The 20,321-nt window shown below is 39.6% G+C and overlaps 1 protein-coding gene across 2 annotated transcripts; it reads left to right on the plus strand.

Moving 5' to 3' along the window:
• The first annotated feature begins 8 nt into the window (after nucleotides 1-8).
• cpsf6 (cleavage and polyadenylation specific factor 6) lies at nucleotides 9-20,113 on the plus strand. Of its 2 annotated transcripts, XM_033614371.2 has the most exons (11): nucleotides 9-132; nucleotides 3,501-3,710; nucleotides 3,922-4,025; nucleotides 4,252-4,397; nucleotides 4,697-4,870; nucleotides 6,836-6,943; nucleotides 9,202-9,700; nucleotides 11,057-11,172; nucleotides 11,296-11,449; nucleotides 11,727-11,920; nucleotides 19,435-20,113. In XM_033614371.2, the coding sequence occupies exons 1-10, from the start codon at nucleotides 73-75 to the stop codon at nucleotides 11,911-11,913; spliced, it is 1,758 nt and encodes a 585-aa protein (XP_033470262.1). In that variant the 5' UTR covers nucleotides 9-72; the 3' UTR covers nucleotides 11,914-11,920; nucleotides 19,435-20,113. The 2 variants fall into 2 exon arrangements, with proteins under 2 accessions (XP_033470262.1, XP_033470263.1); XM_033614372.2 differs by lacking the exon at nucleotides 6,836-6,943.
• Nucleotides 20,114-20,321: the final 208 nt, after the last annotated feature.

A 20,321-nucleotide genomic window follows, 5' to 3' on the forward strand; every position in this document is an offset into this window, starting at 1 on the left:
CGCTGCCTCATTGTTTGTGGCTCAGCGCCGCTCTGCACAGCCGGGCGGAGAGAGGCGACGGGTCAGAGGAAAATGGCGGACGGTGTGGATCACATCGATATCTACGCCGACGTAGAGGAGGAATTCAACCAGGTATTTAATCCGCTTTTACTGCACTTCGTCTAATGCTGCTATTTTCGGTGTATCTGTATAATTCATTGTATATAATATTGTGTGGGAATGGTTGTTCTCTGCTGGTCCGACGAGCTCCTCTGGCACACAGGCCCCCTTTCACCATGCTGCAAGCCAGCATCGGCAACACAATATCGGCTGTGAATGTTGAATTAGCGGTGTTGTCGACATTTAACTCGACGCATGCTGCATGTATTAATGGACATGCAATGTGTATAGATAGATTATTTATTCAGGTGAGTGCTGAAAGCAGCTGCCTTCATTGTTTAGCACTCGCAGGTTCAGGCCTTGGCATGGCCGCCGGTGGCGGGCTAGCAAGCCAAACAAACGCAGTTACGTTAGCTAGCTAGCGTTAGCTGCTTTCCAAATAATTGTTGTTAGTTTACTTTTCAAGCCCATGTTTTCAGTTCATACAAGCAAACAACAGGTTGAAACGAAGATAATTACAGGTAATAGGCGTGAAACGTCAAGTGTATGAATGGAAAAGCGTATTTTAATGGACCATTTCATTGCTATTCTGTTGCTAGGGCAACAACTTTGGTCTTTACTTCTTGTCAACTTCTGCATAAACATTCAAACAGGAAATACAAAGGGACCCATTTAGAATGTTTATGTTGTCCAGTTTAGCTTTTGACGTGTTAGCTTAGTTAGCATGTATGTGTGCGCTGTGTAGATGTTTTCTTCCTCCACACACGCCCCCAGTGTTGTTTGTAGGCCATTCAGACACAGTGTTATCTCCACCAGCATCTTTACAAAGCAGCTCTTACAATGTGTGTTGTGTTGATCCATTGTGCACACTCAGGATACATTCACCCACTCGTGTTTTGTCCTTTAATTCGTGAGCTTTGTCTGTGAAATGAGTAAACCAGGCTGACTACAGAGTTACTCTCATACTCCAAAATGTAAGGAAGAAAAGAGTCAGTTCATGTGGCAAAAGTCAGTCCAGTTATTTCTTTAATCATTCTAGCTAGGTTGGCTAATGTGCCAATATTTTACTGATGGTAATGCTACTTTTAGACAGTAAAATATTCATAAAATCTGATCCCGAGTCAACCTATGGTTAGTTTGAGCTATCTTGACATGGCATGCCCAATGAGAATCAGAAATACTTAATTAATCCTCAGAGGGAAACTGGGAATGAGTGTATCTCCATATCCCAATCTACAATTGGGAGTGTTAGCAATGCTATAAATGCATTTTCATGATCACTGCTATTTCTGCAACAACCTGTTCTACTGCATTCAGTTATGGTCAACTGCACATTGTTCTTAGCATTGTTTACATGACAGGTTAATTGTATCTGGTCACATGCACATACAACATGACTGTGGTATTCACTTGCCCAAGCACGTTAAGAAATCTAGGTGTGTTCACAGTTAGACTGACTAATATTTAGTTAATTGTGTATCAGGATAATCAGATTAAAGTGTTTAAAAGCAAACTAAACAAGACTCCTACCAGCTGAAGGATTTAATGTAATGTAACAACACAAAGTGAACACATACCTTTGTAAAAACTGAGCATTTAAAATCTGTCTGTGTGAGCAGCAAACTTAACTGAAATTTAATGCACGATAATATTGGTACGGCTTTAAACTGAGCTATTGGAATCGTCCAGCACGCTGATAATATCGGTAGGTCATCGGTATTGACCAGTATTGGCATTAAAATTACATATTACATATATTGAAAAGCATTGTATTTCATGTCTCCATCTGCTGGTGGGCCATCACAATAAGAGATTGCTTGTATAATATGATGTTAAATCCACTACAGAAGACACATGATGATCACTAAAATTAGGTGGGGAAATAAAGTGAATATATTGATCGTGGTATCGGTTATCAGCAGAGGTGGAAAAACTACTGAAAAATTCTACTCAAGTAAAAGTACCTTTCCTTTGATGAAAGTACAAGTAAAGCTACCCATCTAAAGATCTATTTAAGAAAAAGTAAAAAGTAGTTTGTTTAAATTGTACTTAAAGTAGAAGTTACTTAGTTACTTCCAACAACTTGATGGGGGTCACTCCTATGCAGTGCAAAAATGGTCCAGGGGTCATAAATCCAATCCAAAAGCCGGTTATTTTTCTATGATGAACCATAGAATTCATTCATTTTGACTCACCAACACAACTGTTAGACTGCTGATACACAGAACAACTTTTTGAGCAATGTTGTTGGGCATTATTCTCAGGGATGCAAACAGATGTATGGTCAAAAAAGAGAGAGCTTGTTGAAGCGAAATTCTGAATATTAAAATACACTAACACTAATTTGAAAAAATACTATGTATTCCAAAATAGAACAAATACATTGAGCAACAGTGTTTCCCCTATATGCAACTAGCAGCGGTGGTGCTCCGCTGCTGAAATATGACTGCTGCTGCAGATTTATTTTTAGGTTTTTTTGTCTTAGCTCTTTAGAAACTACCGTTCTATTATTTGGCGCTACAGACGCTTCATATCCAGGTCAATTCACACACTTGTGAGTAAAGCATATAAGAGGAGAGGAGAGGGCTCTGTCTTATCTCTTCATAAATTAAAGTTATATTATTTTGCACGATGGAAGCTTCATATAATAACATAACAATATACTATTTATCGTGTTATACGGGGAAACAGAATTACACAAAAAAATACTCAATTACAGTAACGTGAGTAAATGTAATAAGTTACTTTCCACCTCTGGTTATCGGCCAAATGAGTTGTTATATATCAGCATATTGGATATCAGCTAAAAAAATCTGATGTTGTGCATCCCTAATTTATTGCTGTAATTTAGTTTATTGATGCATGTATGCCAACATATACGCAAGTACTTTTGTATATAAGTGAGAAACAATCATTGCCTACATGTCTATGCACCGTCAACATTAAGAGTTTGCATAGCACAACACTTGTTGAACTGATAAAGGCAAGTGGCCTAGTGAATGAAAATGAAAACAGACATTTTTTTCTTGAATCAGCAGTATTTATTGCATGTTAGACAAATCATCAGAACTTCCTGTACCACCAGATACTCCAAAAAAGAAAACTAAACACAAAAATATTGCAGAGGTTCCAAAAGAGAAATCTGGTGTCTCTCTGGGACAAAAATGTACTAAAAAATATCATGAATTGCCATAGCATCCATGTTATATACTACTGATAAAGACCACAACAAATCATGACTTTAAAATCAATATGAAACGTAAATTTGTATGAAATTTATTGTGAATGTATGATCGATGACAAATAACTCTCAGATTTACTCAAAGCTCTCATTGGTGATGTAAAACTGTTCCTAACATGTCACACATATTTGACTGAACTGTTACTCTCATGCTCAACAGGAAGCGGACTACCCAGTCCATGAACAGATTGACCTGTACGATGATGTAATATCCCCATCAGCCAACAATGGAGATGCGCCAGAAGACCGCGACTACCTGGACACACTGCCTACCCCAGGTGGCTCAGAGGGAGGGAAGAGTGCCCCACCTAACGTGGTGTACACATACACAGGCAAAAGGATTGCCTTGTACATAGGAAACCTCACATGGGTGGGTATCAGAGAGCTCTGTTGAGACTGCTTTGATAAGTGGAGGAAAATATTAGAATCATAAATAAATCATAGCAGCATTTTCCTAAAAGTAAAAGCATTAAAGACAGTCCTGTAAACAAGGTATTCTTGTGTCACGGCAACTGAAGACCTGGAAAAAAATTAAGCAAGTCTGTGTGAATATACTGATGGTGCTGTCTTCTCATGCGCAGTGGACGACAGATGAGGATTTAACAGAAGCTATCCGGTCGGTAGGCATTACAGATGTGCTGGAGATCAAGTTCTTTGAAAACAGAGCCAATGGCCAGTCAAAAGGGTGAGCTTAACGCCAATAATACATATTTCTATCTAAACTTTTGTTTTTGAAGGGGGGCACTTTCAATGCAGGTTCTTTTAGATGTGATTCAGTTTAGTACTGGTTTGTAGATTGTAGAATAACATTTGGGCAGAAAATCACGTTCAATGCTTGATCCATACAAGACAAGGCAAAGATTTAAAGTTTGTATGAGTGATTGTGTATATCCTCTGCATTCATCCTACAGGTTCGCACTGGTGTGTGTGGGCTCAGAGGGATCATCCAGGAAGTTAATGGAGCTGCTTTCAAAGAGGGAGCTCCACGGCCAGAATCCCATTGTCACACCATGCAACAAACAGTCCCTCAGCCAGTTTGAGATGCAGTCACGCAAAAGTAAGTACGATAAATGCATCAGCATTTTTAAATATGTGTGCTTGTCACCTTACCAGTTGAAGAAGCTCATGTGAGAGATATTTGCAAATGCGTAGACACATTGTCAGCCTACTGATAATGCACTTGCATTATCACTGCACTGCAGCAAAATGGACAACATTAGATATGCACAGATAAACTTATCATGCCTATTACTTCAGTTGTATCCAGTTGTGTTTAAATGTCCACACAACCACACACATTTATTATTTATTGCATAAAATGGAGAACTGACTTACTGTTGTCTCTTCGTTTCACAGGTACCCAGTCAGGCCAGATGTCTGGGGAAGGTAAAGCCGGTCCCCCTGGTGCTGGCCCTCGTGGGGGTTTCCCCATGGGTCGAGGCAGAGGCAGGTTCCCTGGACCACCTGGCCCCGGTGGAGACCGCTTCCCTGGTCCCGTTGGGCCTGGAGGTCCACCACCGCACTTCCCTGGTTAGTTTGGTATCAAGTCTTTGTGCCAGTAAAGTAGGGGCTGAGTTCTTCTCAGTTCATTCAGTTGAAAGATGATATTATAAAACTGCAGAAATCAGATAAAAGGGTTAGCAAGTAGATTAAGCTGAGAACAGTTTATGCTATAGCAGGTTTAATTTTAAAAGGGGACCTATTATGCTTAATTTCAGGTTCATATTAACGTATTTTAGGTTTCTAGTAGAACATGTTTACATGCATTGTTGGTCACAAAACACTGTTTGCCTCATACAGTCTGCTTTGATTGGTCAGCATTTCCGCTTTGTCTCATATCTCAACGTCTCTGCACTGTCACTGTAGCAGGGAAATGATTGAACTTTTTGTGGAAAATAACTAGTGAAACCTTCTAAATTAAAATCTTCACAACCAGACATGTTCCAGCAGGAATATGATCTGAAATTTACAACCCCGGCAACCAAGTTTACATGTTTCCCCAGCATTAGCATGTACATGTAGCAGTGTAGGCTACATGCTGAAAACAGTATCATGCTTGGAGCAGACGACCATATAAAGAAATGTGTCATAAGCTGACATCAGCTTGTAGCCAAAGTAGAAAAAAACATCAAACGTTTGATTCAAACAGACTGAAATTCGAGTTTTTATGCTCAAAGGGATTGTGTTTACATACTTGTACCTCATCATTTGAAACTTTGGACATGATCAAAATGAACATCTGTCATTTTAATATTATATATATTTGACAAAGAAATAAGAAAAAGTATAATTGGTCCCCTTTAAACTACATTTCTAATGAATTCTAAACAGTTTTTGAATTTACCTAAGATGATTTATAGCCCAAGTGTACGAGGTAGCCTGTTGTTGTTAAGATGTTGGCACATTAATACAGCCTCTGACATTAACTGTAAATAACTCACTGTCTCCTAATCTAATTTAGACATGTCAACAGTTGTTTTACATATTACTCAAGTGGGTTTGGACCTTGTTAAATGTTACATTGGTCTTGCTGTACCAAACAAGGTGAGTTCATGGGGAAAAAATGTTTGTGTCTCATTGAAACAGTTAGAATTGAATTCCAGTCTCAGCAGCCGAAATTAATTCCTGGATAAATGCACTGGGGATACATACACATCATGAATGACACCGTGATTTGTGTGATCTGTGATGTGTATGGATCGGTGCTGGCGGTGGTCATGCTCCTTCACCTGTTGAGGTTTATGGGTCAATGGATTCCTGATGTAGACCTGGCGTTGTTAAAAGATGTCTTTATTTTTTTAATGTCATGTTTTTGTTTTCAGGCTTTTGTCATTCATGTGGCATTATTTTTTTTCAATAATACAGTAGTGCAACTGACTGAAATAATCATCGTGTGACAAATGCCTTGAAAACTTAACATGAGATTAATTAAAATTCTGCTCTCGGTCTGGTCGTGCTGCTCTGTTAGCACAGTCCAGGCTTTGCTACTACTCACACCCGCATGGAACCAAGGCTAGTCTATAGTGTGTGTTTCCTGGGAGGGAGCGTTCACCCATTAAATCTCTCCTGGCAGGGCTGTGTCTTTGCATGTTTCCCTCCCCATCTGGTTTGTTCTTTCATTGTCCCTCTTCACCTCCAGTTGAACGAATAATCCTTCCCTGGCTGCAGTTTTCTGCTCACTGACTATTTCCAACATCATTCCTTGAGAAGCAGTTTGCTCATAGCTTTTCTTGGCAAGCTACCAACTTTAAACTCCTTGCAAATCTTGGATTGGCTGCCTTACACACACTTAGTAGGAGAGAATGGAGCTGCCAGCTTTTCTCTTTTTTTACCCCCTCCATTTTTGCGTCTTTTCCCTCCATCCCACCCTTTTCACATCCCTTCTTTCGCTTAGCGGCTGGTGCCCCGTGCTGCTGGGCTGTGACAGGCCTTCAGGTGGTAGGGGGAAGTTTATGAAGGGAAGAGTTGTGATTGGTTTGCTTTCTTCCCCATTAGGCTCGGGGATGAGACCAGATCTGATTAGACACCAAGATGGCCCTCTGATGGATATGGGTTTCAATCCCTTCCCGCCGGGGGGTAGGAACGGGAGCTGGCGTGGCAGAGGTGAAAAACCTCAATTGATCTGATCGATCACCTTTTTATCCTAACCCTCAGGAGTTATGCCATAGCTTCTTTACATATGATGACATACATCACTGCGCTGTCCAGATGGAGGGACTTCCAATACTGCACAAATGTCTACGATTTGCGCTGTTCAGACTGTTCTAATGAATCAGATTGGGAAAAGGCAAGGGCTATTTTAAGTCCTAAAAATAGTAGGATGTAAAGGGGAAAAAACTCACTAAGAAACAGTGGCACTGGCAGATTGGAACAGTTGACCTAGTAGGTAGAAAATAGTACCTAATGTTAGCTAAAATTACCTCGTAAGGTTAGCCAAAATTACCTTGTAAGGTTAGCCAGGATTACCTTGTAAGGTTAGCCAGGATTACCTTGTAAGTTTAGCCAGGATTACCTTGTAAGGTTTGCCAACATTACCTTGTAACATTAGCCAGCATTACCTTGTAACGTTAGCCAATATTACCTTGTAACGTTAGCCAACATTACCTTGTGACGTTAGCCAACATTACCTTGTAACGTTAGCCAACATTACCTTGTAACATTACTTAGCATTACTTTGTAAGGTTAGCTATCATTACCTTGTAAGGTTAGCCACCATTACCATGTACCATTAACCAACATTACCTTGTAAGGTTAGCTAGCATTACCTTGTAAGGTTAGCCAACATTACCTTGTAACGTTAGCCAGCATTACTTTGTAGCGTTATCAGACATTACCTTGTAAAGTTATCCTTACAGCAGTGCATCCATGCACAAAGTTGAAATATAAATAAAGAGTTATAATCAGGCACATTTACTCAACCGGCCAAAAACAAGACAGCAGTTGTTTCAGCTGTGGACCCAACCGCACACAAAATAATTGTAGTCCACAAGACTCTCTTATGCTTTAATTGACTTGCCGTGTAGCGCTGGTAATGTAGGAGGTCTAGAGGATGAGGTAGCCTAATTTGTTTCAAGGATTGTGTCAATACCAGGCAAATCAGGCAATGTTTTGTATGGATTACATCCAACATGAGATAACATTTTGTGACGATACCTGCTGCCTGCAGGTTCATCAAACTCTCCAAAGTCGTCACTTTTCTTGTATTTCCAGTTCACGCAGTATATGGATTTATCACTTCCTGCCCTCCATCTGAATTTTGTGCATTATAATAGTCTCGTGACTGCAAACAAGCTATTGAAAGCATCAGGTTGATGCCCCCAAAAGAGCTGAATTTCTCTTTCAACTCTAAATCCCTCGATAGACTGATTCCATCAAGTACTGTTGGCCCTTCACAAGGTCATGGTAACAGTGTGTTCACACTAAAACATTAGAGAAGCACACCATTAATAAATGTGCTGTATTCTTTTGAGGTCAGTCCAGATCATACATTCACAGTCAAACAAGCTTTAAAAAAGCATCATCAAAGAATGAATAGGCAGAAGCACGAAGTAGGTTTTTGAAGGCCATCCTGCAGCCTGCCTACTCAATCATATTCATTTTGCCAAAAGCAAATTCAACTTTTGTCATGCTTCTATTAAATCAGAAAACATGCAGTACTTCTGTACTTTTTTTTTTTACATCTTGATCTTCTGAAGCTGTGTGAAGAAGATACTTCCCTTTTAAAAAATTCTATAAAATTCCTTCATGCAGCTGCATGAGAGAATAAAATGCATCTGGCAAAGTTGTGTGGTCTCCCTTTTCCTTAAATGCCATCTAACAAGTGGCCCTTGCATGGGAGTGATCGATTTGCAAACTGCAGTATATAATAATCCAGCTGGTTGACAAAAAGCCTGCTTGAAACAGTTTGCTATGAGTTTATCTCATCATCTCTTCTGTTGCCTTGTGATTTCATTTGCAGCATTATTTTGTGGCCTTTTGACATCCGTTGTTCCCTGTAGCTATGGCTTGCTCTTCCTTATCTGTCTGTGTTATTGTTCCTGCTTTGAACTGCTTTAGTTAGTACCTGTGGGTACGCACATTTGAAGGAGGTCATGGAAAATACTGGCTTCACCAGGATGTTAAAATTAGAGCTTGATCGATTAATCGGCCAAGCTAATATGTGTTTATATGCTTTAAACTGTCCAATTAAATTTCAAAGTCTATGAGCATGATGGGGAAATAAGTGTGCTGGTAAAAAAAAAAAAAAAAAAGTCACAAAGATGTTGGGGAGAACTCTACTTGCTTTAACAAAAAAAGCTAGAGTTCACTAGAACTCAGTTTGTCTCATCAGCTTCTCTTTTGTACCCTGTGTTCTTTTTTAGGTGGGATGCAGGGTCCCCCACGTCCCCCTCCTGGTCCACCTGGTCCCCCTGGTCCCCCAGGACCTCCACCTCCTGGCCAGGGCCTCCCCCCTCCCCTTGCTGGTCCTCCAAATCGTGGCGATAGGCCTCCTCCCCCTGTTCTCTTCCCTGGTCAGTTTGGCCAGCCTCCAATGGGACCCCTGCCCCCAGGTCCCCCTCCTCCAGGTTACGGCCCTCCCCCTGGTCCCCCACCCCCTCAACAGGGCCCGCCACCCCCAGGACCATTCCCTCCACGTCCCCCTGGCCCCATCGGGCCCCCCATGGCTTTGGCTCCACCTCCACACATGCCAGGTCCCCCGCCAGGTGGACCACCACCAGCACCCCATGTTAACCCTGCCTTCTTCCCTCCACCTGGTAACAACAACATGCCCCCCAACGACAGCAGAGGCCCCCCTGGACCAAACGACCCATACGGACGCCCGCCACCATATGACCGAGGGGACTACGGTCCTGGAGGCCGGTAAGAATGGGTGTTGGTGGAACAAATAGTCAGTACAATCAGTCAATCAATCAATCAAACTTTATTTAAAGTGTAGAATCACCATGCAGGATGGTCTCAAAACACTTTACAATTAAAATAGTACAGCAACTGATAAAATGTTCTTTCACAGTATAGTAACAATCTAAAAATTGCAATGCATGTTGCATTGTTTTTTGCTTTGAAATTGTCGGGGCAGATAAAAAATTGGAAAAATTGTTGGGTGCTGTTCTGGATTCTGAGCCTGTTAAGATGAGCATTCAGTGTTTCCCACAGATTTTTCCCCCTTTTCAACCAAAATTAGTGAGTGTATGCAGGGTTTTTTTAATGTGGGAACACCTGTTAAATAGGTGACTCCCTTCCCATTTCCAGTAGATCAGAGTCGTATACACGGCTCTGCAGTTGACGAGTATGAATTAGTGTTTTTTTTTTTTTTTAAACTGGTGTGTCATGTTTGATGTCACGGTAAGGCAGGCTAGTAAATCGTAAAGCAGCATTAAGGTCAATGAAAATGTTTTGTTGCTTACTTTAATGTTTCTTAATTATTCAGGGTCTCTTTGAAACTCGGTGCTGATTAAATTTGGTTTGATAGTTGAGTGCTGCTTGCATCAGGCTAGTAAAGGAGCTAAAATTAGCATGTCCACCTTGGTGTTGTATTTCCATCACTGCCAATCTGAGCCAATCAGAGTTGACAAATACCAATGATTACTGTGGAGTCCTTTGTCTTAGGTGTAAATGCCGATTGCAGCCTTTCCCATTACATTCAAAAGCCTGATATTAGTGGGTATTTTGTGCAGTGGGAAAGTGGCTTTAGAACCTAATTATAATGGTGGGATCACCTTGAGATCGTTATAGCTGTTCATTAAATGTTGGGTAACGTTAGCTGTGATGTGCTGACAGTTAGCCCTGTCATTGAAAAGCGCTTACAAATAAATTTATTATTATTATTATGTGTGTGTGACTCGCACAGAGCTCACACTCCCGCAGTCATGATAAAAAGAGAGAGCAGGGCAAGAAAGGGCTGAACAAATCCATACACTGCATGCAGCTCTACAATGACATAAGATTTTACCTGCTCTGAATGGTCACATTTGTGGTAAAGTTGTGGTGACTGGACAAAATTATAAGGTCACACAGAATTCACAACATCATAACATCCTGGAGGGGCTGACATTGGTAAAAAAAGTGTTGTTCGTTTTATGACGTGGAAGAATTCTGGATTTGCACTTCTTATGTGCAGACTTCAACATTTAATTTTCTTTTTGTCATTTATTCAATTAGTTTCAAACATAACAGTTTAACTTTGGAATGTAACACTTGACACGTGTGTATTTGTAGGGAGATGGAAGCGTCACGGACCCCTCTGAGCGAGGCAGAGTTTGAGGAGATTATGAACAGGAACAGAGCCATCTCCTCCAGCGCCATATCCAGAGCGGTGTCCGACGCCAGTGCAGGTAACACAAGAATAGAGGACATGCACTATACAATTACTCACTATGGGTGTACTCAGGTTTAATGCCAGCAAGAGAAAAACTGTGAGCCAGCGAAAGCTAAATGCAACCTTGTTCTCCCTTTAGCTGACTATGGCAGTGCTATAGAGACCTTGGTGACAGCCATCAGTCTGATTAAGCAGTCCAAAGTGTCAGCAGACGACCGATGCAAGGTCCTCATCAGTTCCCTGCAGGACTGTCTCCACGGCATTGAGTCAAAAAGCTACGGTTCCGCCTCCAGGTAAGACTTTAATTTTGGGCAGTAGCCATAAAATGTGACACAGAAGCTGTTCAAAACGACACTAAAAAAGACACTTAAAATCTCTTGTCAGATAAAGTATCTTGGATCTAGGACAAAGGAAAAAGACATGAGCCAGTGGACTATTTCCCTCCCATTTAATGTTGTTGTGTATTTTTTGGATCCTATATTTCTTCTAAATGGGAAATATCCCTGGATTTGAAGATTTGAAACCCTGGCTGGTACACAGTCTAATAATGCTTGTCCATGTCCACTGTAGACGAGAACGCTCCAGGGAACGAGACCACAGCCGCTCCAGGGAAAAGAGCCGACGCCACAAGTCCCGCAGTCGTGACCGGCATGAGGACTATTACCGAGAACGCAGCCGGGAGCGGGACCGCCACCGTGAGAGGGACAGGGACCGAGACCGGGAGAGAGAGAGGGAGAGGGAGTACCGTCACCGCTAGATGAGAGGTGGGTACAGTTTTCCTCTGTTACTTTCTTCTGTCATGAGCTCTCCTCTGTCTTCTTTACTACACTTTTCCTAGATGTGGACTGAGCTGGTTAGGTTCAGGCTCAAACAACTTGAACTCTGTGGCAGAAGATGCGTTTGGAAAAAGTCTGCTTCGATTGCTCACCTCCTCTCTTCTTCATTGGAGTAAAGGCTTTAGATCAGTTCAGGATTTTCCGTGACCAAAGCATTTTTGATCAACAGAGGGTGTATTTTTGCCCTAATAACTAATTATCAAGAATGTGGCCTTTGTCCTCATGAGTACAGTCACACATAGACCATAAAAGGCTTTTGACCATCTTTAAACTGTTGAAATCATAATTTACAGTATAGAATAACTTAATTTAAATTTGCATTAATGATTATATAATGAAGCGAAGAGGTAAGCAAGGAAAAGACTTCTAAAACTCAGTCATTTGATGACAGGTAGGTGAAAGGTAAGTCTGCTTTCCTTGAAATGGTCTGGTAAGAAATCACAGTTGTGTATTTTGTCTTATGGACAATATGTGTAAAACGCACTTAATGTATTTCCAATGCTGCATTGCACAGAGGGGTTTGTGAGTATTGTATCTATGCCGTGGTTCTCCCTCAAATCAGAAAGTCCATTGATACTTGAAACTGACTGTAGATGCATTGTTACTTTTTGGTCTACGTGCCTCTGAGGCAGGTAATCTTCAAAATTTGTCAGCCACTTTTTGTATTCTGCCAAATAAATTTCAAAGTTAAATAGATTTTGTTACAGATGGCATGGAGAGAAAGTAGTAACATCCAAGTTGCTTGTACATGTTTGGCTGTGTTTGGTAATGTTTTGTGCTCATTCTGCCTTTTTGGCAGTTCAGAGAATCTCTGTAGATAACATTTTTCCAAATCTAAACATCTTTTTGTCTCATAAAAAGTGGCAATAAACAAAATTTTGGTTTTACCAGCAGCTTAGGTCAGTGGACCAAAAAAAATCTACAAATTTTTCTGGCTTGAGTATCGAGATTCAGTACTTGCCATTTCATTATATGTGGGTTTAATTGAAGTGTATTGTGTCTGGTGAGTTGGTTTGTTAGTGTGTTTGTAATAGTAGTTGACTGACTGGCAGGTTTCAGATGTCAAAATATTCCCCAATCATTTTACAGTACCTAATACAGATTTAGCATTCTATGTGGTCTTATTGTATTGTTAGAAAAAAAATACAGTGTTCAACTTGCTGATCGACCAATTTACACTTTGTAAATGTTCCATTAACAGTAATGTTGTATACGTATTACCATTTCCATTTTAAAGCTGAATATAAAGATCATTGTCTTGTTACAATTAAGTAAAGGTGAACATTTTTCAGTGTTGATATCTGCTGATTTTTGGACCCATGATTGTTATTGTGCATGTCAGTAACATTGCCTGACATTTAACTTGTGTCTAAGTGAATGTTTTGTAGCTCAGTGTTGCTCACCTTTAAACCATTGTACCTCAATTTAAGATGTTGAGGTAAAGCAAAAACAAAACTTTTATACTTTCTAATACCATGTTCCAATTACATAGATCTTGATGCCCTTAGTGCACATTATGTGATCATTTTTTGAGGCAAAGATCAAAGGAAAAACAAAATTTGATGTTCTGCTGGAGTTGATCAGTGGCTTTAAATTGCAATTGTTTGTAATGTGATGATTGTCAGAGTTGGTTTATATAAGTTAGGATCAGGAAGTTCATTTTCAACTAAAGAAAATCATAATTTGATTTGTGAGAACTTATAAATAATATTGAGGTATCCATCAAATCAAAACTGAACAATTGTTAATGTTGATGCAGCAAATTCATGATGATATGCTAATTGTAATTTGACTAATCCGTGGAAGAAATTTTGTCTCAGTATTCGTTTTTAATGTCACTCTTATGTACGTATGTATATTGAAATGATTTCCATTCAGGCTGCAGTGTTGATTTTTAAACGATAAATTGTCAGGTTAGTAAGAGATCATGCAAGTGTTCTTGATTATTTCGGCCTGTGAGCATGTGTTTTGCTGGATTTTTGGGTGTTAAGTCATGTCATGGATGAGTTGTAGATGAATTTATCTGAAACCAGTTTGTGCACATTCACTATTGATACCAAATTCTCAAATGATTTGAGGTGAATATTTTTCAGGTTAATTGTCTCGCTCAGTGTTTCCCAAATCATTTTGTAATTTTTGGCTTCTTCCGTTGCGTCACTTGCTGATGAACAATATGATAAGTTTTGTCAGGTTTTGGAAATGCAGTTGAAATACTGGTTTGATCGATTTTGTGTGTTCTCATGTCCTTTGTTGCCAAAGCTTGTAGGATTTCTGTGGTGTTGTGTATAAACTAGTCTTTATAGGGCAGAGTTTAGTAGGTTACACGGACCCCTCAGCTTCTCTGTACACACATTACCCCAAATAATATTTCTCTTAGCTTTCAGACATAAACTGCATTCACTCTTGACACTTTCATGTCTTAATTTAGTAGCTCTCATAGAGAAGAATAATAAACATAATTTATATATGCACTATTTTATAAGTGTTGAAGTTTCTGTCATACTGAGAAATATTAAGTGGGGTTGTTTTGCTTGTAGAGTTGCTGAATTCTGAAAGCGCCCAAAGCCCATACAAAAAGAATATAAGTTTGTAACTGTCTGAGAAATCTGTCATGTGATGTGATTAGTGTAGAGCTGTGCTCATTTTTAGCCATTAGCTCTAGCTGAATTAATCTAATCTGTTGATTCCTGTTGTCCTATACCTTCATAACAGTTGTTACTGAAAAGTATGACTTTGTGTCCACTGGGAACCTCTTGATAAAGGGTTACTTTTTAAAGTTTTGTTAAAGGGAGAGATTTCTGTTTTTTCACACATTTCAGAGTGGCAGCAAATGGAAAAAAATGAGCACTGCGTTTCAGTAAAAAGCATTGCAGCAGCAGCAATCACTGCAGTCTCATCTAGCACACATTTTGTTATCTCTGTGAGATAAGAGATCCCCAGTGGGCACAGGGATGAATAACTTTTGGTAATTTGTAGATACCAGAAATGCATTTGTTGAGTATATTTTTTACCTTTAGCTGCCTTTGAATTCAGTCTGATATCTTAGAGAAAAAAAGAGAACTAAGCATATTGCTTTAATCCTAATGGTAGTTTGGCTATTTGTTGTGTCCTCAGATGCTTTAACACTGTTATATCTGTTCATATTGCCAAGGGGAAATGTACACTGTTTGCACCAGGCTGAACCTGTTTATGCACTCTATTTAGTCTTTCTGTAGGTGCATGTTTGCTGGGGATCACAGCCCTGTTTTCCTTTTCAAGCAAGCACTTTATTTGCTCATGTTAAACCAGGGCCAAACAGTTTCTGTTACAAGTCAGCAGGAAGTATTAATGCACATTTTAGTAACAGCGAGCAAAGACAATATATACTTGAAATAGACAGTCATCTTAGAAATAGCCTGTAGGGGAGGAAATTACAGTTTTGACTTAATTTGGTTCAGTTTTAATTATGCTTAATTATTAGGGCTGTAGTCAACCAAAGAAAATCTTGGTCGACTTAAATCGTACATAATCTGAGTCTAATCGATAAGTCTTGGGGGAAAAAATCTCTTTATTTTTTCTTCTGTGGTGGTGTGTCCGTGTCACTACATTAGCCTAGCGACGAGCGGAGTTTTCCTCTGCTCATATAAAGCCAGGATAAATCACACGTAAGACCTAAAATGCTATTTTAGTGGAAGCTTTACTGTCTTCACAATTTATTGTTCCTTATCTGTGAAATAAAGCTTCGTTTCCACTGAGGAAAAGGGTGTCGGTATACAGAAACTCACAGGAGGTCTGCGCCACCGCGATGCTGAGTGTGAGGGTGGGAGAGTTCAACTTTCTGTCAACAACAGGGGTGTTTTGAAAACACCCCCATTTTCACAGGTTACTTAGCCTGTCCTCCCCGCCGCAGGAAATAATGGATTAATCCTGGAAAGCTATTGATGTAGCACTTTTCTCCTTATGAAAGTAACACGGCGATTATTCGACCAATGAGAATTTGGTTGGACGAGAGCATATAATATAAAATAATCGACTAGTCGAGAGTTGTTCTTAAAGTTTTTCTTAAGACATAATTGACAGAAGAAGCAAAGGTGACACTGACAGTAGCAAGCTTGCTACAGCTTTTTAATGTAACCTGTAAAATAGCAGCGATAGGCAGTAATGGTTGTCAGGTTGCCAATATTGGCAGTACAGGAGGAGGTGCACATTAATAATCCTCTAGGACTGTAACATGCTCATGTTTAACCCAAACAATGCGTAATGCGACTGCAGTTGGTTCAGATCGAGGTTGGAACATGTTCTCACCACAAATGAACCACACCAGAGTTTGGTTGTAACCGGACTGAGACCACCTCTTCAAGAAGGTCTCGGTCAGGTTGTTTTGGTGCGCACCAGAGTGCGATTGCTGTGTTCATGCCTGCCCAAACAAACCGCACTTGAGAGGCAAACTAACTTGAGTTTGATTGAACTGAACCAAACAGGGCAGATGTGAAAGCACCCTTAGTGTTCATATCTGAATAAAAATTTTTAAATGGTAAGTATCACATTTTAGGCTTTTTAATGTAGTGTTCAGTAAAAAAAAAATAAAAAAGTTAGAGGCCTGAGAGTGTTTCATGGACTGTTTGACCCTGGTTTGGCTCTTACCTTTATTATTTCCATGCTGTATTAGCTGACACACCACTAGAATATTCTATAATAAACATAGGTTCAAGGCATATTTTATGATAAGGGAAAAGATTTAGTCATGCCCCTTGCCCACTTGTTCTGGTTGTTTGAGTCTCTTAATAGTTTGACCAAGAGTGTCGTTGAGTTCGACTGCTGTGTTGTGTAAACTATTGTTATTGTTGGCTAAAGTGTATTTCTCTGTAGCTATGCACCATGTAAAACCCCTTCAACAGCCAAAAAAACGTGAAGTGTCAATATGCATTTGAATTTTTTAAACCATGTAAAATCATCTGTACTCATTTGACATGCCTGAAAGTAAGGCCTTTTTGGTGCAGATACCTTGTTATAATTCACCCTGTAAAGAAAACCCTTGTATCACTGAGGTTTGATACGTTTGATTTTAAATTGATAGCATATCTAACAAATGTGAAATGACTTTCTGTAACAGAACTGTTGTCATTTCATCTGCTAAATTTAAAATTTCTGTCAAGAGGTGCTTTGAATTGGGTAGAAATGTTTTCAGGTCATTGGACCATTGTTGACAGTCTAATTGACCATTGCTACTGCCTTTTATAATTATTATAAAGAAGTTACCTTTCCAGTTTCCTGTACCGTGCATGCTGGACTTGGTTTCTCAATTCTGAGTACAAAATATTGCAGCTTAAAGGAATATACTTAATGACACTGGCCCTATTTTTTCTGTTGTATGTAAAAAGGTTTGGTATGGTTTGGGCGTCCATATCAGTGAACGATTGTAGCAAAGTATCATCTGCTGTCTCTGAATCAGATGCGTACCTTCCTCTTGGTAGTTTTGTGTTTTTATCTACAGCTCTTTGTGTCCTTTCTGTGTCTTTCTCTCCTATATTGCCAAATTTCCCTGAAAAATTGGTTGTGTCACAGCCAATCATGTACTGTTTGTATGTTATGTGTTGCAGTGTTAAAAGTTTTCAGTGTTTGTAGCCCTGTACCAAACGCCCACCTTTACCAATTGGTTGTAAGCAAAATGTGTTCTTGAAATAGCTGTATGACAAACACTGGGTCCACTTTTCTATGGCTGTCAGAAGTGGCTAACACATGGGGGGAAAGATCCTTTTGAATTCATCTTAAGTTAATGTATTTTTGAAGGGGAGGAGGCAAGTCTTTCAGAAAACCACTGGAGATTGGAAAATTGGCTTGACCATTTTACAAAGAAATTTTTAATATTTTTGCAAATTACATTAAAAAGACAATAGGCTACATTGTGCAGGACCAATCTTGTCAATATGTGACTTGAGGCTCTATTCAGCATTCCACAATTACAAAATGAGTCTTGTTCAATGCAGCGTAGCTGTGCCCTTTAGATTATATCAGTGTTTTGCTCATGTCCATCTCTAAATTTGGAAATTCGGTGTACACTGTAGAAAACTGTGTAACAAAAATGTGCAACCTCGTTGTCTTTCAATATTCAATATTTCATATGTGGATGTCAATTCTTGTCTGTCAAGAGCTACATGTAGCGTGCAAACATCTTTATATGGATTAACGGCATATGCATTAAAAAAAAAATAATCAAAGAGCACATTCAGGCATAGACTCAACTGCATATTGTTTTATTATTTTTGGTGTGTGTGTGTACATACTGAAAGATTCCAGATTTGCTTCTTGGAAATTTCCTGTTCAAGTTTGCATGACGATGTTTCTTAGTGTCTGTGCCAGGGTTGGGTCCAATACACAGTCAACTGAGCATTAAGGGAAACGGAAGTTAATGTCCTAATGGGGAGCCATATATATGCATCATTTTCAGAGACTTTATGTCCAAACACCATTTCTTTTTTTTTTTACCTCTACCCTTCATATTCCAGTGTCCCCTCGCCCCTCAAAACAGAGTTGTAAGGGCTAGTGGTTAACAGCCCGTAAGACCTAGACATGCCCTTAGTAGTTATTGATGGCGTTGCAGCTAACAGACGCTACAATGTCAGTAATGCTATTTTCGCAAGGACATTTGCCATCTATCTGATGGAGATAGAAAAGCATGGAGTTCATTCACAACTTAGCTCAAATGCTATCAGTTGACAAACCAAGTCATTGAATTAAAAAGAACACTGCTACCAACCTAGCAAAGTTGCTGGACTTGACTTAAAGTTTGGGTGTCCTATGCCGTCAAACGGGGGAATGTTACATGAAGATATGTCAAATTGTGATACTGTCATGCACAAATCAACACAAATTTATGTTAGCTAGCTAGTTAGCTACAGAGATATCAGGATTATAAGTAGGAATTTTTTTTTGTTATTGTTATGAAGAAAAGGATCATAATACATAACTGAAACAACACTGAGGAAGTTTTTTTTTTATTCTCTTTTTATTTAGTTATTTCAGGGTCCAACCACAAAAACATTTTTTCCTTTTTAAACTGTTTATGAAGAAAATTCATTCGTGGGTTTCTTTTGTTGCTTGGGCAGCCATCTTGCTGATGATTTCTCGTAACACTGCGTTTAGGAGTATACCTCTGAAAAACCTCTGTTTTGAGAGCCATGTTTTCCCCAACCCTTCGCTTTACCACTCTATCCCAGCAATAATTGGGACAACTTTTCCCTTGGGGTGAACATGCAAAACGGTGGGGTAAGGGCTAAGTGGAAGGGGCAAGGGGTGTATTGGGATAGGACTCCAACCTTGTGACTCAAAGTGATGATGAATTGAACCCAGCCCTGGCGTGCACAACATGTGTGTAGTCTAGAGGTTTGATGATGAGGGGGGAAAGTGTTCACTGTTGGGCTGCCTCGAAACCAAACTCCACCCTTCGTTTTGACACCTTTCAGCTAACGAGGATCAAGGATGGATGGAAGGAAAAGGAGGAAGGATTTCAGTGCGCCACCACCTCCCCACCCTGCATGACCGGACAGGATTACAACCACCACCTCTTCCTCCACCCCTCCATCTCTCTTCTCCTCTCCGTCTCCACCCATCCTTCTCTCTGTCTGTTCATCTTGTCTGCCTGAATAAGAGCAGTGGATGGAAGACCCTGACCTGTGTAAGATTATGTTATCCAAACATCTATACTCATGATAACTAAAGATGAAAGAAAAGAAACTTTCCAAACAGTTCTTTTATTTTTATGATGTTTTATTTGACATGAAGATGAGTATGTGTGATGCTTCTTTGCAAAGAAACAATAAAATGGCCCACACAATCCCCTAACTAGAAAACACAGACATTACATCCCGTTTGTTTTTTATTTTTCCTTGGCTCGCTGTACTGTGTACATTCAGTTTAGAGATCAGTTTTTATAGGGTACATCTTTGATGTGTTCTCCCCACCCTTCTCTCTCATTCTCATTTATCCTTTTTGTTGTTAGTATGTTTGTAAATGTCTCTCTGCTTTTGATTAAAAACTAGATGGTGTTGTAATAAAAAATGTTTACCGAGGTACTCGATGCATTTGGTGAATTCCTCTACATGTTTGACTCATTTATATTAAATGTGTATTTTGGACTGCAAACTGTTTTTCATATTGAATTTGTCTACGTTTAGATGATCTATTTTTTAGCTGTATTAGCGTGTAGTTGTATGTTTAGAAGGTAGATCCCTGTTTTTAAGTCCCTTTTTATGTTTTTTTTTTCCTTTGTTTCTTCAAATGGATGAAACTTTTACAAGGTAAGACAAATTAAATCAATGTACTTTTTTACAATGTGAATCGATGGGTGGAT

This window comes from Epinephelus lanceolatus, chromosome 23, assembly GCF_041903045.1.
Source record: "Epinephelus lanceolatus isolate andai-2023 chromosome 23, ASM4190304v1, whole genome shotgun sequence".
NCBI classification, from domain to species: domain Eukaryota; kingdom Metazoa; phylum Chordata; class Actinopteri; order Perciformes; family Serranidae; genus Epinephelus; species Epinephelus lanceolatus.

Bases quoted from the DNA above. Each gene is read 5' to 3' on its own strand.
- cpsf6 (XM_033614371.2), top strand. From the start codon at position 73: ATGGCGGACGGTGTGGATCACATCGATATCTACGCCGACGTAGAGGAG. The intron at 6,944-9,201 runs GTGAAAAACCTC...GTTCTTTTTTAG, and splicing joins CGGGAGCTGGCGTGGCAGAG to GTGGGATGCAGGGTCCCCCA. The intron at 11,450-11,726 runs GTAAGACTTTAA...TGTCCACTGTAG, and splicing joins AGCTACGGTTCCGCCTCCAG to ACGAGAACGCTCCAGGGAAC.